The sequence below is a fragment of the Kryptolebias marmoratus genome, linkage group LG1 (assembly GCF_001649575.2).
Source record: "Kryptolebias marmoratus isolate JLee-2015 linkage group LG1, ASM164957v2, whole genome shotgun sequence".
Classification (NCBI taxonomy): domain Eukaryota; kingdom Metazoa; phylum Chordata; class Actinopteri; order Cyprinodontiformes; family Rivulidae; genus Kryptolebias; species Kryptolebias marmoratus.
In genome coordinates this window covers 7,856,934-7,879,043 of record NC_051430.1, presented here as the reverse complement: position 1 = coordinate 7,879,043, position 22,110 = coordinate 7,856,934, and the positions used below count along the sequence as shown (strand labels likewise).

The following is a 22,110-nucleotide window of genomic DNA, read 5'->3' as shown; positions in this document are numbered from 1 at the left end:
GTCAAAAATGCAGAAAGAACCATACCAGAAGCTTGTTGACGGATACAGAAAGTGTGTGGATGAGGTGCAACTTTCTAAGAGACATTTCACCAAATATTTGTGCGAGAGGATGGATATATTGGAGCCTATGTGAATTACTATATACCAACATGAAAATCAACCTTGTGCACCCTTCCAATTCTCTTCAAAACTTCGTTGAAATTGTATTTTTAAAATTATTTTACCCTGGAAAAATAGCAGTTCAAATCAATGAGTAAAACCCCTAAATTAATGACATTCATGCCCACCATGGATGTATGTAAATATCTGACCACATCTGTATCAAAAATGACTAGAGGATGAAAAATGTTAACTGTGTGTCAGACTCCTCCTGCTGGCTTTAAATAGAGGAAATAAACATGAACAAAGTTTTCCAGATCTGCATTTCACTGTAGCTTCATGACTGTGGACTTCTTGTCTTTTGTGTACAATGCAGTGTAGATGCCTTCATGTCATACTTGAAAATTGAACACTGAGACACAGATTATATTGACTGAATATCATTAGGTTTATTAATGGATTATCCTGGCTCTCTGTGTACTGTCTTACAAAAACAAAGTTCTCTTTTGTATTTTATGTATAAGATCTGCTGTAGTCTTTTCATACCCGTGTTGGTTCAACAAGAGGAACTTCAGAAGCAAAATAAACTTGAAACAAAGTGGGTAGAACTTTTTTTTTTTTTTTTTGCTGAAGGCATTTTAATGTTGAGACAAAAGGAACATGTCTGTATGATCTGAAATGTTTGTTTTATATACGCTTATAATCAAAGGTACAAATGGACCAAATAACTGTTTCTGTCCTGTGTTCATGAAATGCATTGTGCTCAATAAAATAAAATTTAAAAAAAAAAGGATCTGTGTTGGTTTACATGTTCCTGTTCTTCATGTACATCAGAAAGTTTAAAGGTTGTGTAGTAAAAAAAAAAAAAAGGATCAGAGACGTTGCCTTCATCAGTGTGCAGGCTGGGTTTTATGGGTCTCTGAATGCCGTGTGACGATCTGAAGATGGCATGTAAATGTGAGGTGAATTGTTTGAACAAAGAGTTTTATTGTGTATGTTGCCGTTTGCTCAAGCGTCTTTAGGTGAGAACAGAAGCGCCCACGCCGGTTTTGCATATCGAAGGGACATGTTCGCCATCCCGTCATGCATCGTCAACAGAATGAAATAGTTTGTGTGCCAGGCACTGAGTGGGATGATTTGTGCTCAAATTGCTCGTGTGTGTGTTGACACAACCAGTCATTAACAGCTGGGACTGGAGTCAATGAACGTGTGACCTCAGACGGGTTTGATGACAGGTATATTATTTCAGTCGTTTGGCAGTCGAACACGTGCTTATACAGAACAGGTACACTGTAGGTGAGATCTGCTCACAGTTTGTTATCGCCTGGTGGTTGATAGGTGGGCCTGCGATACAGTGGCGCACTTAAACATTGCTCAAAGCCCTTTTATTTTTAACATGTAAAGCTTTATTGAAGCATTTCAATATTGTTTTCAGAGTATTTCAGAGCAAGTATACACAGAATTCTGCTCATGTTGGCTTGAACCTGCTACTGGGTTCCATATGTTGTGCTCATTGATGTCTGTTTAATAGAAACAAGAAATAAATCAAATTAGATTGACACATAAGTACATATATATATAAAATTAATATTAATGTAGAGAAGCGGAGAAGTAACTCAATATAAAACAGAGTTAGTGGACGTCACTTACTGATTCGGTGTCAGCCTCCTCGGTCAGATATGTCACTTTCTGTCGGCTGTAAAGCTCTCTTTTCCTCATGCACGTAAGCATGAACCAGTCCGTAACCATAGGCACCTGACAGGGAGCGTGCACGACTCTTTAAGTCCGTGTATCATGGATTTATGGGAGCAAGTTTTGAATATCAGTTTTTACTCACCAAACTCAGGAAGGACAAGGCTGCGCCCAAGTTCACTATGGTTGGTACAATTCCAAACTTGCCAGCCTGCAAGAACCCAAACCCACAATCAAATGGAAAGCGAAAACACTTAAAAGGTTATTAAGGAGGTTACTCCAATTTCAAGATGTCAATCGGCCTCACGGTTCCAAAAACAATGACGTCAAAGCGAATCCCATACGCTTTGATTAACGTTCTCGTTTCCTCTCCGTCTGCAGTCTTGTAGTATTTTGCAAACCTAAAGAGAGTGACTTGTTGATTTTTTTTCCCCAGCTTCTTATCATAATCCTTTATTTAAAGTTTCTTTCGAAGTAGACTCACCTGAAGTTGTAACCAGGGGCTACATTATTGACAGGGTTTTTGTTGTCCAGCCGACGGAAGCTGTACTTGGGGTAACACTTCCCTGCCCACCAGTCCAGGTCACAGCTCCAGTCAATGAGAATACCAAGAACGCCACCCTTTAAAACACCCAGTGCAGCAAGTTCAGGCCTGAAGTTACTGTCTAACCGAGTGCAACGTTAATTTACCTGCTTACCTTCACAGCCATGTCCTGGAAGTCCTCTCCTGCCTCGGAAACAATGTGTTTGAGGCGGAATATGGGGCAGTCGGGGTCAGTTTTACGGTTGAACTCACAGATCTTCAGGTATGAGGAGTTAATATGAGGCAGTATGTTTCTCCTGGAGGAGGAAAGACAAGCACCTGACATAAAACCGGCACGCTTGCTTGTATTGCACCGACTCCACCCCTCCAACATAATGTTTCTTTCACATTCGGGAACAGTTCACTGACCTGTGAAAGTTGAACTTCTGGTATGTGATGCTGTTTTTGATTAATACGGTAAAGTTCTCTGCTGCAGCCAGGAGTGCACGTCTGCAGGTGAAGGAACAACGTGGTAAGCCTCACATAAAACATACGACCCCAATTCCGAAAAAGTTGGGATGTTGGTAAAGGAAAAAAAAGGTCCCTTTGAATTTTATGGCAGCAACACATCTCAAAAAGTTGGGACAGGGAAAACAAAGGTGTATGAAAGTAAGTGGTACAAATAAGAAACTGGAGGAGCTTTTTGCAACTAATTGAGTTAACTGGCAACAAGTCAGTAAGAGGACTGGGTATAAAAAGAGCATTTTAGAGGCTGAATCTGAAAAAAACTGCACTAAAAATAGTGAAACAGTTTTAGAATAATGTTTTTCAGCAGAAAATTGAGAACACTTTGAATATCCCATCATCTACAGTTTATAATATCAAAAGGTTACACGAATCTGGAGAAATCTCTGAGTTCAGAGGTTGAGAGTCAGTATTAGATGTCCCATATCTTCACTACATTAAAACCAGGTCTGATTCTGTTCTGGACATCACTGCATGGACTCAGGAACACTTCCACAGATCATTGTCTGTAAACACAGTTCACTGAGCCACAAATGCTGCTTAAAGCTCTATCAGGCAAAGAAGAGATGTCTGAACAGCATCCAGAAACTCTGCTGTCTTCTCTGAACCAGAACTCATTTCAAATGGACTGAAGGAAAGAGTAAAACTGTTTTGTGGTCAGACGAATCAAAATTTGAAATTTGTTTTAGAAACCACGGATGCCACATCCTCCATCTCAAAGAAGAGTAGAACTATCCAGCCTGTTATCAGTGCACAGTTCCAAAGCCTGCCTCTCTGATGGTATGGGGGTGCATTAGTGCCTACTGCATGGGCAGCTTACACATCTGGAAAGATACCATCAACATTTGTTCCCATACAGACAAGATTTTTTTCAGTAATATCCTTGCATATTTCAGCAAGCTGATGCTAAACCACAAAATGCTTTCATTACAACAACATGGCTTCAGAGTAGAACTGTTGAACTGATTTGCAAATCATTGCATTCTGTTTTTAACTTACATTTTTCACAATGTCCCGACTTTTTCAGAATTGGGGCAAATACTATCACTCATAAACTCATTGCATCTGCTCTTACTCTGGCAGTTTGGTGTCTATTTCCAGAGGGCACCATGAGAGCACTTCACACGTTTTCACAGTGGTTGAATAATTCTCACACAGTCCCGTCCGTATGCCTGAGGACAAAACTTGTCATTGTGGTGAACAAAGTCATACCATAAAGCTAGCATATCAACAGATGTCGGGTAACGAGACTTACCATTGCCCCGAGGATCATTATATCCCTCAATGTAGTCACAGTCGTCCGCGCAGGTCGTTGACGGGTTTGGAAGCTGGAGGAGGAATCAGCAGGGTTTATGTGTTCATCCTCCAGTAAAATTACCGGTGTGTGGTGTTTTAATAACGACTACTGATTAACAAAGGCTATGGTTGGCATGAAAGAATGTCTGGAAGAGTTAAAGAGTTCCTAAAGCCTGAAGAAATTAAATTAAATAGATAGAAATTAAATTTTTAAACAGTTTCTTAAGATTGAGTAATTAAAAGATCTTTCTAATGATTACTTTTTGAGAGTTTCAATAAAATCTGTCTACTGGTTTCTTGAGATACTTTGCCAACACACACACACAGGGATGGAAACAAGGGAGATGTGATGCGCTTGAGTGTTTCACCTCAGGGCAGCGTGACTGGGTTTGCTCGCGGGTGTCCACCATATTTGTCAGCACAAAGAAGGAATTATCCCCCTGTTAGACAGAAGCACAAACATAAAGTCGTCCAGTCACTTTGCAGGGATACTCATGGCGCACTTCTGCTCAGCCCAGATACCTGAGGGGGAATGACAAAATCAGCAACGTCCCAGAAACGAGGCTCTGCATCGGACGTGTTGGTGAAGACAAAACCTTTGACCTTTGTGGTGACAGAGCTGACGACAGAGTCAGTCTCCTGATAGGCCTTCTGCACCACACACACATACCTGCAGCAGGTCAACAGCAGTGTTACAGGGAAAATGCTGAAGCAATTTAAAGCAGCATTAAATGAATCATTTTGTAAAATTCAGAACCGAGCGCAGCGTGTTTTGCTCCTGACTTACCCCACCACATACAGCACCACCAAGAGCTGGGTGAACCTGAAGACAAATCCTACCCTTAAGCTGGGGATGACCAGCGTTTTTGGTGTTTCATAGTCAAAAATATAATGTAGACAGTTCTGGCAGCAGCCTGCAGTTTTGCTCATCGCTGCACAGTGAACAATATAAAACTGAGCTATAGCGATACACGCACAATAGCTGCACTTATTCAAATCATTATATTCAAATATATACTCGCCGGAGATACATAACACTTAGCTGTGGTGCTAAATGTTTCAAGTCGTTTTAGAAAAACACAGAACTTACAATTCTTTATGCTTAAGCTTTGAAAAACAGAAATTTGTTGAGATTAATTAAAAAGGAACATATGTGATTTAGGAATATTCTTATTTAGAAATATCTCTGAAGAAAATTTGATTCTCAAAGCCTGAAATAAAACATTTTTTCAATTTATATTTCTAAATTAAGCTTGTGCCATTTGTAAACTAAGGTTACCTAATGATGAGAAGTGACTAAATTATAGCTGTTTTTGTTAAACCTTGTAAATTACGTCATGCAGTATTACATGAGATACTTGTGAAAAGTGTTAGTTCTCAGAGTATGTGTCAAGAATGACTCTCAGCTACTACAACACCAAATTTAAGTTCAACATATCTGTAAATTTGGCTAAGTTAGAGACATTTTTTTGTTGGCTAAGTTCGGCAGTCCTTTTGAATTGGATTGACTCCAAAGACTAATCAGCTAGAGTCACATCTAATGATTATCTTCTGGGAGTTTAATTAAAATCTGCCGAGTTCTTCAAGAGAAATTTTGTTAACAGAAAAATAGGATTAACTCCAACATAATGCCAAATTTTTAGGCGAACATGTTTTGCGATGTGTAGCACTGAGAGAATTTGTTGGGGATGAGCTACTATCAATCTTAGCTCAGTATTTGTAAAATTGACTGAGTTACAGCTATTTTGGAGTTTCTAAGCTCATCTGGCTGTTGAGCCCAGGTTGAATTGAGTTGACTCTAAAAGTTATTCAGTTATAGATGTACATCCAGTGATTACTTTCTGAAAGTTACATTAAAATCCGTCAAGTGGTATTCTGGATAGCTAAAACGCTATTTTAACTAAAAAAGAAAAAAAATCGAGATGAACATGTTGCTTTTATTATGTCTAATTATTATATGACAAGTTGCCTTGCCATACCGGATGTGTCGCTGCACCAACAAAGGACAAAACGGAAGCGGCTCCTCCGCGCCGCTGGGGGGCAGCATATTCTTAACTCACAGTACAACAAAACATACGAAGCTTCCCAGTATCTTAGCAAAACAACAGAGAAGTGCGGAAAAAGGCAGAGATACCGACTCAAACAGGGTGTAAAGACAGATTTTTCTTCTCATTTCTCTCTCCGTGTGGGGGTATGGTAGTTCGGGAGTGCACCGAGGAGCTGCTCTGGACAAACTGCGAGCTGAGAGATTGAAGACTCAGAGTTAGGCTGGTGATTTTTCTGTAACTTGTTAGCATCGATGAGGAAACCCAACCCCACTTCCAGAGTGGTAAACAAGACTGCCTGGCTCATTCTGAGTTAGCTACCGGCTTAATAAAGACAGATTGCAGCAGAATGACAGGTAACACGATTCATACCTCTTACCCTTTTTTTCACGGGGCTTGTCCCGGCGTGTCTTAGTATTAGCTTAGGTTTTCAACGTCTTAACCTGGTTTTAAATTGTTTCTCCTTGTTTTATTTCTCAGAGAATGCCGTCCTGCTGGATGTACCAGTCATTCGGCAGCTGTACCACTGGGACTGTGGCTTAGCCTGCTCCAAGATGGTCTTAAAGTAAGCACAGCCTCTAAAGTCAGACCTGGATGGGTTCTTTTTTTTTTTGCTTTCCTGATTCGGGAGTTTCCATTCAAATACAGTAAGTACTTCCTGTTGGCAGCTCACAGTATTGCTGGTCTCCTGGTAGGTACCTGCACCCTGTGAGCGACGAGGACTTTCAGAGAGCATGCAGGGAGCTGAAGCTGACGGAGAGCGTGTGGACCATCGACCTGGCCTACCTCATGTTCCAGCTCGGAGTCAGACACTGCTTCTGCACTCAGACTCTTGGTGTGGATAAAGGCTTTAAAAATCAGGTACACTGAAGAACCTGAGCTGCGCTCCTCCTTTGAACCAGATCGCTCGGAGCATGACTAACGCCAGGTTGTTGTTTTCTTTGCAGTCCTTTTATAAGAAGCATTTTGACACGGAGGAGGATCGAGTGAACAAGCTCTTTCTTAATGCAGACAGCAAAGGCGTGGTGGTGAAGAAATGGTGAGTTTTCACTTCACAACTGTGCTCGTCTCAGATTTTGCTGCTTTGTGGGAAAAATCACGAGCTCTCAAATGTTTCTTGTAGTTCGGTGACGGTTCAGGAGATCCAGGACCATCTGGAGCAGGGCCATGTCGCCATAGTGCTGGTCAACGCCGTGGTCCTGACGTGCGAGCTGTGCTCCTCGCCTGTCAAATACTGCTGCTTCCTGCCCGTGGGACAGAAGTGTTTCTGCCGGAAGCCAGAGTACCAGGGTCACTTTGTGGTTGTGTGTGGCTTCAACACAACCACTGGCTGCATCTTCTACAACAACCCTGCATATTCTGACCGTGAGTAACCTTGCACAAAATGAACAAAATGAATCTGGAAACACACACAGGGTATCACTCAGAAATATCACTCCGTCTTTTTAACCAGGTATATCTCACTAAGATTAAAAGTCTCTTTTCCAAGAGAGATCTGATCACATTTTTTTTTTTACAAAACATTGAAACCACAGTTATCACAACACAGTTAAAGTATATCATAATGAATAGCAGGGATAAAAGAAGAAAACAAGCAAAGGATAACACACCAGTGGCAACCTATGCATTTCACATCGAGGCCTTCAGTGGTGCTTCGTCTGAATCAATTCACCCATTAGTAATTATTTTACGGCTGTAAAAACCATCTTATTATGCAGAAATGCAGTATAAAGAACCATTGCATCGCAGATGGATAACTTGTGTAGCCAGAAACAAACCCGAGTTTGACTGCAGCTACAGCTGTGACACACGTAACAAAGCATCAGTAATAATCTCATAATAATTAAAATATTATTTTGGAAAATAGCAACATTTTACTCACCAAAAATCCTGACTGTTTTTTACACAAAATCCATCCTCTTCGTTCAAGCTTTTCTTGAGAAGTCCATCTTGGAAATGGCTTCGACAATAAATCTGCCACCAAATCCATTTCTTCTTCTCCTCCTTCAGCCATTGCGTGTTGACAAAACCGCCTTTAAACCAACACAGCCATCTTTTTGCTCACGCAGCTTGCTATAGATGCAGTTCGCTCGCTCCGACTGTCCTATCAGAGGGTGCGAATATGCTGACGTTATTGTATGCCTGCTAGAGGGCTTTGGTGGCGCCAAGGTTGAAGCAACAGTTCGATTGATACTCATTTTTTGCTACAGGACCCACAGAACTGACTTTGAAGGCCTCCAGGCAGATTTCTTTGACCCTGGCAAGAAATATTGGCAGAAATGTGATTGATAAAATGCTTTTCTATGAAAATACACTTCTGGAAGCAGCGCAACCAGGGTAAAAGCTACGAAAGGAAGCAGACAGACCATTTGGATTTAATAAGTATTCATGGACAAAATATAATTAACATCAGCTGGTGATTCAGTTATTGTTTTAGGCCAGCAGAGAAGGCCTTGCAGGCCCTGACGACCCGCCAAAGTCATACACCCAGAAAACGAAGAACTACCATATCAGTGAAAACATTTACAAACAGACGCTTCATTCATAAAGTCTTTAAGAAAATATCCCAGCGGTGGAAACCAAACAGCCGTCAGCGCAGTGCTAAAGCTTTTGGAGTCAGGCTGCACATTTACAAAGAGGACTCAGTCATGAAAGGGTTACAGACCATAAAGTCATTTTCTGCTGTTAGGCTTTATTTTTTTTTACATTTCTTGAAAGATTGGCTGCAGTTTGTTTGTCTGATTGAAATATGGAAAAAAGAAAATAGTTTGGTAAAACATTTGAACTTCCAGTTTATTTATTTATTTCTATAGATAAAAATTACATTTAAATAAATAAATAAATACATCAGACAGCAGAGTGCTTTTCTAAATTTGTTATATAAAAAAATGTATTCATAGGTTTAAAAAATTACATTTTAAATTTTGTTGCACTTTGATTCCAAAATCTGGCTCTTCGAAAAGAAAAGGAAATAACAAAAGAAATGATTCTAAATGTTTGCACACTGCTGTAGTCATAAGTTTTGTCTAAAATATAAAAAGCATGTAAACTTCACAAATCCTAGATATGTACAAATTAACGTTAATGTTCGGTGCAGCCGGTGAGCTCCGAGTTACTGTTGACTGAAAGAACACGCTGATGCTTCTCAGAACAAAGCTTCACAAAATGAACCTCATATTGAATATCTGGGTGTCAAAAATGGAATTTTTTCTCCTTTTTAACTCTCTCACATGTCAGAATATTCTCATATCAAGTGTTGTTGAGGTTCAGCGGTCTTTCATGGAGGTGAATCTGAATAATATCAATAAATGGGTATATTTAATATTATGTAATTTTGCAGAAACGTAACAGATTTTTTCCTGTTCTTGTCGTAAACTGATGCACGTAGAGGAGTCCACTTGGATCACGGGTATGTTGGGTAAAGCCAGAGATAAACCGGCTCTAAAACAGATTTTACGTCCGAGCTGTTTATATGAAGTTTGTTTAAACTGGTTTGGATCGACAACACGTCACTGCCTGCTGTTTTTCTTGTTTGAACAAATTAAGAATTTTTCAAATGGTGGTAATTTAAGGTTTTATTAATAGAGAATGTTAGCAGTTAGCTTTGTTGTGAAAATATCAAAATATTTCTAGGGTCTAGTTTGTCAGTGCCCAATATTTGACTTTTCTTTAATCAGAAAATTTGGTTCTGCCCCCAAATATTCAGTAAATGTTATAAATAAAGACATTAATCCTGGGCTCTGACAATTGAGGGGGGGAAATAAGTCACAAACTCACTGATTAATGACAAATAAATGCATGATATAAAAGATAAACAGCAGATGGAGGCTTGCAGCTCTATGATAAATAACACTATGATATTTTTTTTAAAAGTCAAGTATTGGGTGTGTCAGGGGTGTAAACCTTTCGTTGATCACTGTAGGACCATCGTAGGAATACTTTTTTGCAAATGTTGACTAACAAACCAAAACGAAGGACAGATTTAGAATAAAACCACATGATAAGATTCAATCTAAAGTCTCAGGAGATATCAGAGGTTTAGAGACTTCTCATCAAGTTGAAAACCGTTTTGTGAAGCAGAAACAAACAGAAGAAACTTGACCGCCGAGTTCACACAGTGATTTGTCGACTTCAGAGCTGAGAAAATGAAGCTTGTACTGTTTTACCGTTTGAGTTTGGATTAAAAGATTCGATCAAACCTCCAAGATGAGGCCCAGGTGGAGACACAAGAGAAGGATTTGTCCTGCATTTATTTCTTTAAAGTTTTTAATCTAATTTTGACGCCATGGTATTTAGCTTTAGTATCGTCAGTGGTCAGCGCCGCGAGGATGGTGATGGTCAGGAAGCTGAGCCCATCTGGACGCCTAACGGCTCGACGAGTTATTGAACTGCCTCCGTCTCGACACCTTTCTCATGTCAGCCTTGCGTCCACACCGCCCTCGAGGCCATTTTCTTAAAAGTGAGAGCTGGGCAGAGCAGCGCTGCATCTGTGTTGCCTGTTTATACATCAAAGAATTGTCCCTAAAAATTATTTGATTTGCAAAATCATGCAATTGATTGCAATTAGGACCCTTTATTGTTTAATACCACTACTTTATTAATTTAAAAAAATAGAGTTAAGTAACATTCACCTGCATAAAACCTGTGAAATAAATTAACAGAATAAGTTCAATCAAATAAAGCAAACTTCCACTTTATAATGATCTTTTAAAGAAGATCCTCTCCCATCTTTCTTTTTTTTTTGCTCTCCTATATTTAGCAAGGCCACCTGTACCATCCTCTAAATGTTCTTAATCCGTTAAATAAACGACGCACGGTGGTGCTGTAGCTAACTGGGTCAGGCAATGATCGAGTTAATTCATTCATTCATTTCTCAGCTCAGATGAAATAAAACATTTTATGATAGACGTCTGCAAAAAGCCGAGCGGGAGCTGGCCCTTTCCACTACTTTGCTCAGGTGTTATCCACAAAGGAATAATCTGAAAATTTCCTGCCAATCAGAGCAATTCCTCAGCTTCAGCCCGGTGTGAAAACAGGAAGTTCCAGGAAGTTAAACACAGGACTTCCTACTGTTGCCTGTTTAAGAGCTGGATTCATTTAGAGCCAATCTGATGACCAGTTTCTGACAATAAATTGGTAACCAGTGGACCGATTTGAAAAATTCAGATTGTGTTGGATTTGTCTTCAAAAGATCTGTATAATGGTACCAGAATTTGTTGTGTTTGATGAGGTTATAAGAATCAGGTGGTCTTGCTACCTACAGTCAAGGATCGATCTAGAACAGTGATTCCCAACTCCAGTCCTTGAGGAACACCAACCTGCAGGTTTTAGATGTTCCTCTGCTCTTCAGCAGGTCTTCAAAGCAGAGAAACACCTAAAACATGCAGGATAGTGTTCCTCGAGGACTGGAGTTGGGAATCGCTGCTGTAGAAAGAAAACCTGGAAAGATGTTTTTCAAAGAGGAGTGCACCTCCTCCCCCTGCAGCTGATTGGCTGGCTGGAACAGAATCACGTGTTCAGTTTGTAATCCATGTGTCTGTGTCTCGTCCAGGTGTGTGCTGCACCAGCATCGGTAATTTCGAAGAGGCCAGGCGGAGCTACGGGACTGATGAGGATATCCTCCTCATCTTCAAGGAGAGTTGATGGGCGGCCATGATGAATGCGACTTGTCGCAGTCCTCCCCCCCAGGCTGCTCCCCCCACATCAATGTAAATGTACATACGCCAAAACTTCTTGCCCTTTTGAAGGACGCTCAGCGGGAAGATTTAAAACTCAAGATGAACTATTTTTCTATTTCATGGTTTAGGAGGAGCAGATTGTTGACTTTTAAATGACTGTTCAGATTCCGTTCAAACTCTGAGGCAGAGAGTTGTGCAGCATCGGATGAAATTTGGGAAACATTAGCCTAGAATGTGACTAACCAGGATATAACGTCCACGTATTTCAGGGCTTTTCTGGATAAATGACAGTATTGTGCGTTGAATCTTTTTTTTTTTGCGTGTTTTGTGTCGATGTGAAGCTGCTCGTCTACCGGCCCTCAGCCTCTCCTCTTATTGCCTTTTTAAGAAACTCCGAGCTCACTTTTAATTAAAAACGAGTCGCTCTACAGGGAAAGTGGGACGCGGTGGCGTTTTGGGTCTCAGGTAATCAATGTTCTGAAGTGACATCAGTGCAATAGTTGTTTCTGTAACTCAGTGCCAGCAGAAGAACATAAACAAAGACTGAACGGTCATCTTTTTCCCCTCTTTGTGTTCTGCTGCCGAGGTTTAAATCGATGGATGGGTGATGTTCTTAACACTATAGTTTCCTTATCGTCCCTCAGTTTTATTTTTCTTTTTAAAGTTGCAGTTATGTATATACTTTTGCACTACATTTTTCAAACCAGACACGTTATTTAAATTAAAATGCTTTTCCAGATCTATGAAATGTCATCATTGGTTGTTCTTTTTAAATCAGTTTTTCTCCTCTTCATGTAACAGCCTGTCTTTGGACCTTTGGAGTCAACCTCCAAAAATGGCTGCAGTTCAGTCAGGTTTACAGATACTGAGCTAAGGTTAGACATGGTAGTAGCTGAGAGTCATCCCCAACACATATTCTAAGAGCTATCAGTTTACACCGGATTTGTTTTAAACTTTTGGTATTCAAGGTGGCAGGAATCATTCATTGTTTCTTTTTTTTTTTTTTGATTTAACATAAAACTTTGTTTATTAATTGTTGGACTTAAAATAATAAAACCTGCTGCACCCTGAATGTCTTCTCTACAATATATATATATATAGGCTACACACACACACACAAAATTCCAATGAAGTTGGGATGTTGTGTAAAATATAAAAACAATAAGATGCAGGCATCAAATTCAAAATGAGTAAACATTTGAAAAAAAAAAAAAACAGTATTTGTTTGAACAACAATATCTTGTCTTTGTAGTGTATTCAATTGAATAAACGTTGAAAGGGATTTGTAAATCATTGTATTCTGTTTTTATTTGTTTTACACAATGTCCCAACTATATTGGAATTTGGTTGTGTTTGTGTATGCACATGCACACGCACACACAGCTCAAAAAAAAATAAAAGGAACACTTAACACATCCTAGATCTGAATGAATTAAATATTCTCATTGAATACTTTGTTCTGTACAAAGTTGAATGTGCTGACAACAAAAAACAATGAAAATCAAATTCATTAACCAATGGAGGCCTGGATTTGGAGTCATGCACAAAATTAAAGTGGAAACACACTAAAGGCTGGTCCAATTTTGATGTAATGTCCTCAAAACATCAAAATGTGGCTCAGTATTGTGTGTGGCCTCCACATGCCTGTATGACCTCCCTACAACGCCTGGGCATGCTCTGATGAGGTGGCAGATTGTCTCCTGAGGGATCTCCTCCCAGACCTGGACTATAGCATCTGCCAACTCCTGGACAGTCTGAGGTGCAACGTGACGTTGTTGGATGGAGCGAGACATGATGTCCCAGATGTGCTCAATCGGATTCAGGTCTGGGGAACGAGCGGGCCAGTCCATAGCTTCAATGCCTTCATCTTGCAGGAACTGCTGACACACTCCAGCCACATGAGGTCTAGCATTGTCCTACATGAGGAGGAACCCAGGGCCAACCGCGCCAGCATATGGTCTCACAAGGGGTCTGAGGATCTCATCTCGGTGCCTAATGGCAGTCATGGCGAGCACATGTACTCAGTGTGAACCTGCTTTCATTTGTGAAGAGCACAGTCCTGGTGTTCTCTGGCAAATGCCAAGCATCCTGCACAGTGTTGGGCTGTGAGCACAACCTCCATCTGTGGACGTCGGGCCCTCATACCATCCTCATGGAGTGGGTTTCTAACCATTTGTGCAGACATACACATTTGTGGCCTGCTGGAGGTCATTTTGCAGGGCTCTGGCAGCGCTCCTCCTGTTCCTGCTTGCACAAAGGCAGAGGTAGCAGTCCTGCTGCTGGGTTGTTGCCCTCCTACGTCCTCCTCCATGTCTCCTGGTAGCGCCTCCAGCCTCTGAACACTACGCTGACAGACACAGCAAACCTTGCCACAGCTCTCATTGATGTGCCATCCTGGATGAGCTGCACTACCTGAACCATTTGTGTGGGTTGTAGAGTCCGTCTCATGCTACCACGAGAGTGAACGCACCACTAACAATAAAAAGTGACCAAAAAACCTGCCAGAAAGCATAGGTACTGAGAAGTGGTCTGTGGCCCCCACCTGCAGAACCACTCCTTTATTGAGTGTGTCTTGCTATTTGCCAATAATTTCCACCTGTTGTCTATTCCATTTGCACAACAGCATGTGAAATTGCTTGCCAATCAGTGTTTTTGGAAGACAATCATTTGGTGTGTATGAATGATGGGAGGGGGACAAGAATAGATGTGCATTCAGGAAATTGCTCAGCTATAGATTTAACACTGGTATCTAGAGATTTAGCTGGATTATGTGAGTGGGAGATGGAGCAGCAGACAACAATAGGCAGTGATCATTTTCCAATTTTTTGTAAAATACATATTATTAAAGAGATGGAGGTGGTGAAAAAGCAGGAAAGATGGATGTTTGAAAAGGCAAAGTGGAATATGCAGAGGAAAGGTTTAGGGAAATTATATTGAAGGCAGCAAAAATTACAATTCCTGTAAGTAAAGATAAGCGAAAAAAGAAAGAGGTGCCATGGTGGACACAAGAGTGTAGTGAAGCAATTAGGGAAAAAAAATCGAGCTTTTAGAATATTGAAGAGAACACATAATTTCTAAAATTTAATTGAATATAAAAAAATTCAAGCAGAAGCAAGGAAAGTTATTAAGAAGGCAAAAAACAAAACAAAATGGAGGGATTTTTGTGATAGAATAGGTAGAACTACTCCTATAGCTAATGTATGGAGAATGATTAAGAAAATGAGGGGGAGTAGACAGGAGAGGTCATACCCGATTTTAAAACATGAGAATGGAACAGCGGTAAGAAATGAGGAGAAAGTAGAAACAATGGCAAGAACATTTGCAAAGATTCATAGTTCAGATAATTTATCAGAGCAAGGGAAATATAGAAGGGAGCAGAGAAGAAAGAAAAATGAGTTTATGTTAGATGATGAAATAATCCCTGGTAATATCATGGATGCCCCATTTTCCATGCAAGAAATGAAGAGAGCAATATTTAAGTCAAGATTAACAGCACCAGAAAAAGATCAGATATGTTATATCGTGTTAAAAAATTTAGGAAATCGAGCAGAAGAAAGTTTTTTAGGCCTGTTGAATAAGATCTGGGAAGAAGGAAGGTTACCTGGTAATTGGAAGGAGGCAATTATAATACCTATTATTAAACCTGGAAAAGATCCAACAAATCCTTCAAATTACAGGCCCATTGCACTTACTTCATGCATAGGTAAGATTGTGGAAAGAATGAAAACTGAAAGGATCACATATTTTGTAGAAAGTAGAGGACTATTGTCTTCATGTCAAAGTGGATTCAGAAAGGGAACAATGGATCCAGTTGTGTGTTTGGAATCAGATGTTAGGAAAGCACAAGTTAATAGGGAAGTGGTGGTGGCAATATTTTTTGATATTGAGAAAGCGTATGACATGGTATGGAAGGATGGGTTACTTATAAATTTATATAAAATGGGAATAACTGTAAAGGCTTATAGGTGGATTAAACATTTTTTATTTAATAGAGTTATACAGGTACAGATAAGAGTAGCAAGATCAGACAAATATAAAATTGATAATGGAACTCCACAGGGCAGTATTATAAGTCCTTTGTTATTTTCAATCATGGTTAATGATGTTTTCTCATAAGTAGATCAGGATATCATACAATCATTATTTGCTGATGATGGAGCCTTGTGGAGAAGAGGGAGAAATGTACGATTAGTATATGAGAAAATACAAAATGCTATTAAAACTGTTGAGAAGTGGGCTTATGACTGGAGAGTTAAATTCTCAGTAGGTAAAACAAAGACTGTTGTATTTAGTAGAAAGAAGGTTGAGGAAATAGATTTAAAAAATGTGTGGGGAAAAAATAGAAAAAGTAAGTAAATTTCGTTTCTTGGGGATTTTGTTTGACTCAAAACTTCTATGGGGTGATCATGTAAAATATATCGAAGGAAAATGTAAAAAAGTTGTGAATATGATGAGGTGTCTAACAGAATTAGAATGGGGGGGGGGCAGATAAAATCAACTTAAAAAAGATTTATGTAGCTTTGATAAGATCAGTAATGGATTATGGATCTGTAGTATATGGGCAAGCTGCAAAAACAAAAATTAATAAGTTAGAGGTAGTTCAGAATCAAGCTTTAAGGTTGTGTTGTGGAGCCATGAAGACCTCTCCATCTTTGGCAGTGCAAGTGGAAATGAGTGAGATTCCATTCCAGTTAAGACATAAACAAATTATGATGAATTATTGGGTAAGTTTACAGGGACATAAGGCAGAGCATCATCCAGCAATAGGAATTTTGAAGCCTAGCTGGGGGAGTGGAAAAGCTAAAATAGATTATTTTACATGGGCAACAAATAAATGTGCTAAGGAAATGGGGATACAGGAAAAGAGATGTTGTGCTGCTGTGCCCTATCCAGTTACACTTTTTTGGTTGTTTCCATAAAGTAGATCTAGAGGTATATAAAGAAATACAGATTAATAAAGATAATAATTGGGTAGATTTTGTAAATGATAGAATGAATAATATGTATAATTCCTATATTGTTATTTATACAGATGGATCAAAGGAGTTAAACTCAGGTAAGACAGGTTTTGCTTATGCTATTGCTAAATTAAATATATATAAGAAGCAAAGGACATCTGATCCTTTAGCTGTGTATACAGTGGAATTGTTAGCAATTCTGATGGCGTTACAGTGGGTAGAGCAAAATAGGATTGGAAAAGTACTTATATGTTCAGATTCATTGTCATCTTTGATGTCCATTTTAAATTTCTTTTCTGATTTTAAATTTCTTTTCTGAAAGTCATTTAGAAATGATATATGAAATTTATGAAAGTGAAGTGAAGTGAAGTGAGATTTATTTATATAGCACTTTTCAGCAACAAGGCGATCCAAAGCGCTTTACAACAGAAACAAAAACAGAATCCAATACAGAATGAAACACAAAATAGAAAAACACAACAATCATGTATAATCTAAATGAATCATTTATAATCTAAATGAAATATAAGATAATCTAAATAAAATCACAAAACCAGACATATCTAAGCATGAGCTGAGACAGTCAAAATAGTAGCTAAACTAAACAACAATTAGGAATCTAACAATCTAACAATATCTAAAGTATGAGCTAAGATAAACTAAACTAAACTAAATGAACTAAACTCAATGTACAGGAAGGCTAAATAAGCTTGAACATGGCAATGCTAAACTGTGTGTGTGTGTGTGTGTGTTTGTAGAGAACTCCATGAATCACGTCACAGAGGCCATTATATTTGATAATGTGATAGAATGTTTATCAGCCAGCTCTGAACAGATCCACAAATGTCCTTAAGCAGAGGGGGCAGAGCATCTTGTTTACATAGTTACAGGAGAAATTTCCAACGTGTATGCAGCGAAGAATGTCTTCTCAGGGCAAGCTGGCTCTCCTTTGGTCAGCCTTCCCATCGAGAAAATTTGATCAATTGCGTTGAGAGACCAGCTGACCAGATCCATAGTTCAATTTTTTTTTTTGTTTTGAGAATATGCAAAAAGAGAGCAGGGCAGAGAGGCAGAGAGGCAGAGGGGGGGGGGTCAGAAGACAGAGAGACAGAGAGAAAAGAAACACATCCGCCTTCCACCAGAAAAAAAGCAATATGTAGAATTACAAAAGCTCAAGTAAAGATTAGATTTATGTGGATACCTGCTCATAAGGATATAGAGGGGAATGTAATAGCAGATCATTTAGCTAAGATGTCTTTAAAACAGGAACAAATTATGGAAATAGCATATTGTAAATCTGAAATGAAGTCTATTATTAAGAACAAAGTTAAATCTGAATGGCAGCAATTGTGGAAGGGGGGAACTAAAGGTCGACATTTATTTCATATACAAAATAAAGTTGGGAGTATGAAAATGATTGGAGGAAATCAAGTAGTGATGACAAGGTTAAGGATCGGACATACAGGATTAAACAAAACATTACATTTAGAAGGTAAACATCCAACAGGTAGATGTAGTTGTGGAATGGATATAGAGACAGTAGCGCATGTAATTAGTTATTGTGAGAGGTATAGGGTAAGTAGAGAAAAATTAAAACAAGAAATACACAGTGTTGAGACATTAAGAGTGAGTAAGGTATTGGTAAAACATAATAAAATAAATAAAGCAGTTATTACTTTTTTTTTAAAGAAAACGGGATTGTATTGTAGAATTTAGTTTTGATAGGAAATCAAAATATTCTGGCTCACACTCCAGCATGGTATACAAATACATCTAAACGTTAGATGTCACCCGCCAGGAAAACCAAGAAGAGGAAGAAATCATCTGCTGGTGCTGATCCTCAGAATAGGTGTATATATGCTGGGATCTGATAGTTTGCTCACAAGTGGATCTAATTAACCTAATTATGTGGCTTCTAAAAGTAATGGTGAATACGGAAGCCGAGAGCAGACGTGTACCGCATAAACTTTTTTCTGATGGTTTTCTCGAGATCAGGAGTTATTTATGATGTTATCACGAAATAACGATTACGTTTTCTCAGGATCACGAGATCATTGGTGTGTGTTAAACCTGATTTCATTCACCAGCAGGAGAGGACTTGAAATGTAGTCGTGGCGTGCATGTGTAATTCTATGAATAATTCTGTAAATAGGTGATAATGACACCATTGGTCAGATAATTTGCTTTGTGTGTTTCCATGAGCAGAATTGGTTAAAAAAGAGCTCCACATTCCATGTTTGACTCAATAACTCGTGATCTTGAGAAAACCATCAGAAAAAAGTTTATGTGGAACACGCCCGCTCTCGGCTTCCATCAGTTAGAACAAAGGGGGCGAATACATTTGCTTGTACTGCCTTTCAGTTTATATTTTTCATAATTTTTTTTTGTTATGCCCCCCCCCCCCCAGTTTATTTACATTATAATCTGCCATCAAAGGCAAAATGGTGATTATGTTGTTGACAGCATCTGTGCGTGTTCATCTGTCTGTCAGCAAAATATCTCATGAACCACTGGACAGGTTTTTATAAAACCCCAGCAGTAATCGATGGATGAACATCTACAACTGATTAATTTTTGGAGTTATCCTAAATTATGATGGCCGCCACAGCTAATTAAATTTGGCCAAATTCAAAATGGTTTAACTGAACTTTATGGAAATTGAGCAGCGCTTTGATGTGGTAGTAGCTGAGCATCAGTCACAACACACTCTGAGCGCTACACATTCTGCAGCATCTTTGCTTAAAACTTAAGCATGAACTACTGGAGTGAACGCTGTATATCTGTCAGCAAAATATCACGTGAACCCCTGGACAAAATTTAGTGAAACACTCAAAATAATCACTGGATGAACATCTACAACTGATCAACTTTTGGAGTCAATCCAGTTTAAGATAGACGCCACAGCTAATTAACCTTAGAAAAAACTGTCTATAACTGTCATGTTTTACAAATATCGAACTAAAGTTTGGTGTGGTAGTAGCTGAGAGTCATCCACATCACAAGCTGAGTTTGAACACAAGATTGCACATAAGATCATTTCCAATGCTGTACATCCATCTATTCTCATCATAAGACAAGCTTAATTTAAGACTTTGGCGGGTGATATGCATTCCTTCAAACAGTTCTAAGCCTTTAATTAATTTTGAATATGTTCTATAGGTTTATTACTGATTAGACTCCATTGAATCCATTGAAATTCCAGGTTGTAAGGCAACGAAATAGGAGTTTCAGTGGGGTGAATACTTTTGCAGCCCACTGTAAAAACCCCATGTTTGTTATCAGAGGTGGCTGTGGTCATGGGGGATGTTCTGCTGACAATTTGCAACCTTAAGAACTAAGAAGCTAGTTGTTTAGGAAATTAAAAAATAATAAAGACCTAAATAATACTGACTGAGTCGATGGATTTGATTATATTCCTTTACTTGCAGCAAGGAGACAAGCCAGTACAGCAGCACAGAGATGTCTGGAGGGGCTATCGGTCACAGCTCATTTTTAAGCTCAGCTAACATTACGACATCCCTGTTAACCCAGTTATAAAACTGCTGGATGCAGTCAGGAGCAGCTTATCTCCTCTTTAGAATTCATTTAACTTGTGTTTATTTGTATAAGACTGCTGATGAAAATACCAGTAAGACTTTAATACAAAATAAATGTTAACAGTAAATGTTTTTCTTCTTAAATGGGCCATAGTAAATGTGCAACATACTGCATTACTCCTTCACTATTTTGGGTTTGAAGTCGTGTCTAACGGCATCTTTAAGTTCTTCTGCATACTCTGCGTACCGCCCAGTCATCTGCAAGAAATAAAGAGGAACCGTTTGCAGAATAAAACAACACGTCATGTTCTCCCGTGTTCCAAACAACCATGCAGGCGCATCAAGAGCAAACAAACACACAGACAGTTCAAGTTGTGCTGCATAAACACTTTGACAAAAATGGAAAACTTGGTGCTTTTACAGCTCAGTTGTGATGGCAAGAAATCAAACGTTCTTCACTGGAATATAAGCTTTTCATCCCTCCCATATGCTGCCACTGTGTTTATATTCACATATTTATATTTGAGCTTCTTTTTACATCCTGCAGAACTGAAAAGATGACTCAGCATGATGTAATAATAATAATAATAATAATAATAATAATAATGCATTTTATTTGTAGCGCCTTTCAAGACACCCAAGGACACTTTACAATATAAGGGCACAGAAGAATAACAACAAGAATAACAGCAATAGAGGAGTAACAAACAGGAGAAGTTACAGGGAAAAGGCTAGCTTAAACAGATGAGTCTTGAGTTGTGATTTGAAAGTCGAGAGATTGTCAATGTTACGTATATGAACCAATATGATATTTTGGGAGTCAGTTGTGGCCTTGCTTACCTTTCCTGAGAGAATTTCTGCCTGATAATGCATTTCTACTGCAGGTAAGATACTGACTTCTGGCAACTTCACAGAACAGCACTTCAAAAGATTTCACTCATGCCTTTAATGTGGGTTTGTGTCCTAAGCTAAGGACAGTCGGTCCTTAAAAACAGAAATATAATCAGAAAAGTGTAAAAATGTCAGTGAAATTTATTCTGCACAACCTAAAACTTGAAGACAATAAATAAAATAAACAAATTTGTTTCCAAAAAGATCAAAAAGATTTTTTATTATTGTAGTCATCTTGCACAGAAAGCAGCTGGTGGTCATGCTGACAGAAGTTGTGGGATTGTGCTTTTTAAATTGGGATGATTCTAAAGCTCTGTCTAACAAAATACATAAAAACAAACGCATTTATTGCAGAATTCTGTTTTGAGTTTTGTTACAAATCCAATATCTGTCTCATTTTGGCTGCTGTCTTTGATGACAGTATAAAGTCAGCTGCTTTAAAGAGATGGTTCAGATTTTAGCAGGGAGGTTTCTGAACAATGAATAATACTGTAGAGAAGTTTTTCAACAGCCTCAGTTTAGAAAAATAAAAATGAAGCTTGGTTGAACTGACAAGCTCATGGCTAGTCTGACCAAAGTGGATTGTAGATAACCATAGAACTCTGTGTAAATTAAAGGCCTAGTGTTCCTTGAAGGAATGCATATCACCCGCTGCCTTTCAAGCCATCATCTTATGATAAGAAGAGATAGAGTTGGAGCTGTTTTGGAAAAACTTTATAACTGACATTATGCACAGTGTCATGTGATACTGTGAGATCTCACAAGATGTAATAGATTTCAGAGTATGTGTTGAGGATGACTCAGATACTACCACACCATATGTAGCTCAATATCTGTAAAAATAACTCGGGTACAGCCATTTTTGTG

The 22,110-nt window shown here is 38.9% G+C and overlaps 3 protein-coding genes across 3 annotated transcripts in view; 1 reads left to right on the top strand and 2 right to left on the bottom strand.

Moving 5' to 3' along the window:
• Positions 1–1,482: 1,482 nt before the first annotated feature.
• p2rx4b (purinergic receptor P2X, ligand-gated ion channel, 4b) lies at positions 1,483–6,200 on the bottom strand. The gene is made up of 12 exons (XM_017414590.3): positions 4,923–6,200; positions 4,658–4,805; positions 4,504–4,575; positions 4,095–4,167; positions 3,915–4,011; positions 2,744–2,824; positions 2,490–2,631; positions 2,276–2,412; positions 2,099–2,192; positions 1,937–2,002; positions 1,750–1,854; positions 1,483–1,619 (listed from the first exon to the last, which is right to left on the bottom strand). Exons 1-12 carry the CDS (start codon positions 5,063–5,065, stop codon positions 1,587–1,589), a joined length of 1,191 nt encoding a protein of 396 aa, XP_017270079.1. The 5' UTR covers positions 5,066–6,200; the 3' UTR covers positions 1,483–1,586.
• A 17-nt stretch (positions 6,201–6,217) lies between these two features.
• gucd1 (guanylyl cyclase domain containing 1) lies at positions 6,218–12,601 on the top strand. The gene is made up of 6 exons (XM_017414506.3): positions 6,218–6,536; positions 6,661–6,745; positions 6,876–7,041; positions 7,128–7,219; positions 7,304–7,545; positions 11,732–12,601. Exons 1-6 carry the CDS (start codon positions 6,530–6,532, stop codon positions 11,821–11,823), a joined length of 684 nt encoding a protein of 227 aa, XP_017269995.1. The 5' UTR covers positions 6,218–6,529; the 3' UTR covers positions 11,824–12,601.
• Positions 12,602–19,203: 6,602 nt separating this feature from the next.
• Positions 19,204–22,110, bottom strand: part of upb1 (ureidopropionase, beta) — an 11,007-nt gene continuing 8,100 nt past the window's right edge. The window contains exon 10 of the mRNA XM_017414711.3: positions 19,204–20,610. Within this exon, the coding sequence (XP_017270200.1) occupies positions 20,527–20,610 (84 nt within the window). The 3' untranslated portion in view covers positions 19,204–20,526. The remainder of the gene's footprint in view (positions 20,611–22,110) is intronic.

Bases quoted from the DNA above. Each gene is read 5' to 3' on its own strand.
- p2rx4b (XM_017414590.3), bottom strand. From the start codon at position 5,065: ATGAGCAAAACTGCAGGCTGCTGCCAGAACTGTCTACATTATATTTTT. The intron at 4,576-4,657 runs GTATCTGGGCTG...TCTGTCTAACAG, and splicing joins ATTTTGTCATTCCCCCTCAG to GGGGATAATTCCTTCTTTGT. The intron at 1,855-1,936 runs GTGAGTAAAAAC...GCTCCCTGTCAG, and splicing joins CCTTGTCCTTCCTGAGTTTG to GTGCCTATGGTTACGGACTG.
- gucd1 (XM_017414506.3), top strand. The intron at 6,746-6,875 runs GTAAGCACAGCC...GTCTCCTGGTAG, and splicing joins TGCTCCAAGATGGTCTTAAA to GTACCTGCACCCTGTGAGCG. The intron at 7,220-7,303 runs GTGAGTTTTCAC...TGTTTCTTGTAG, and splicing joins GGCGTGGTGGTGAAGAAATG to TTCGGTGACGGTTCAGGAGA.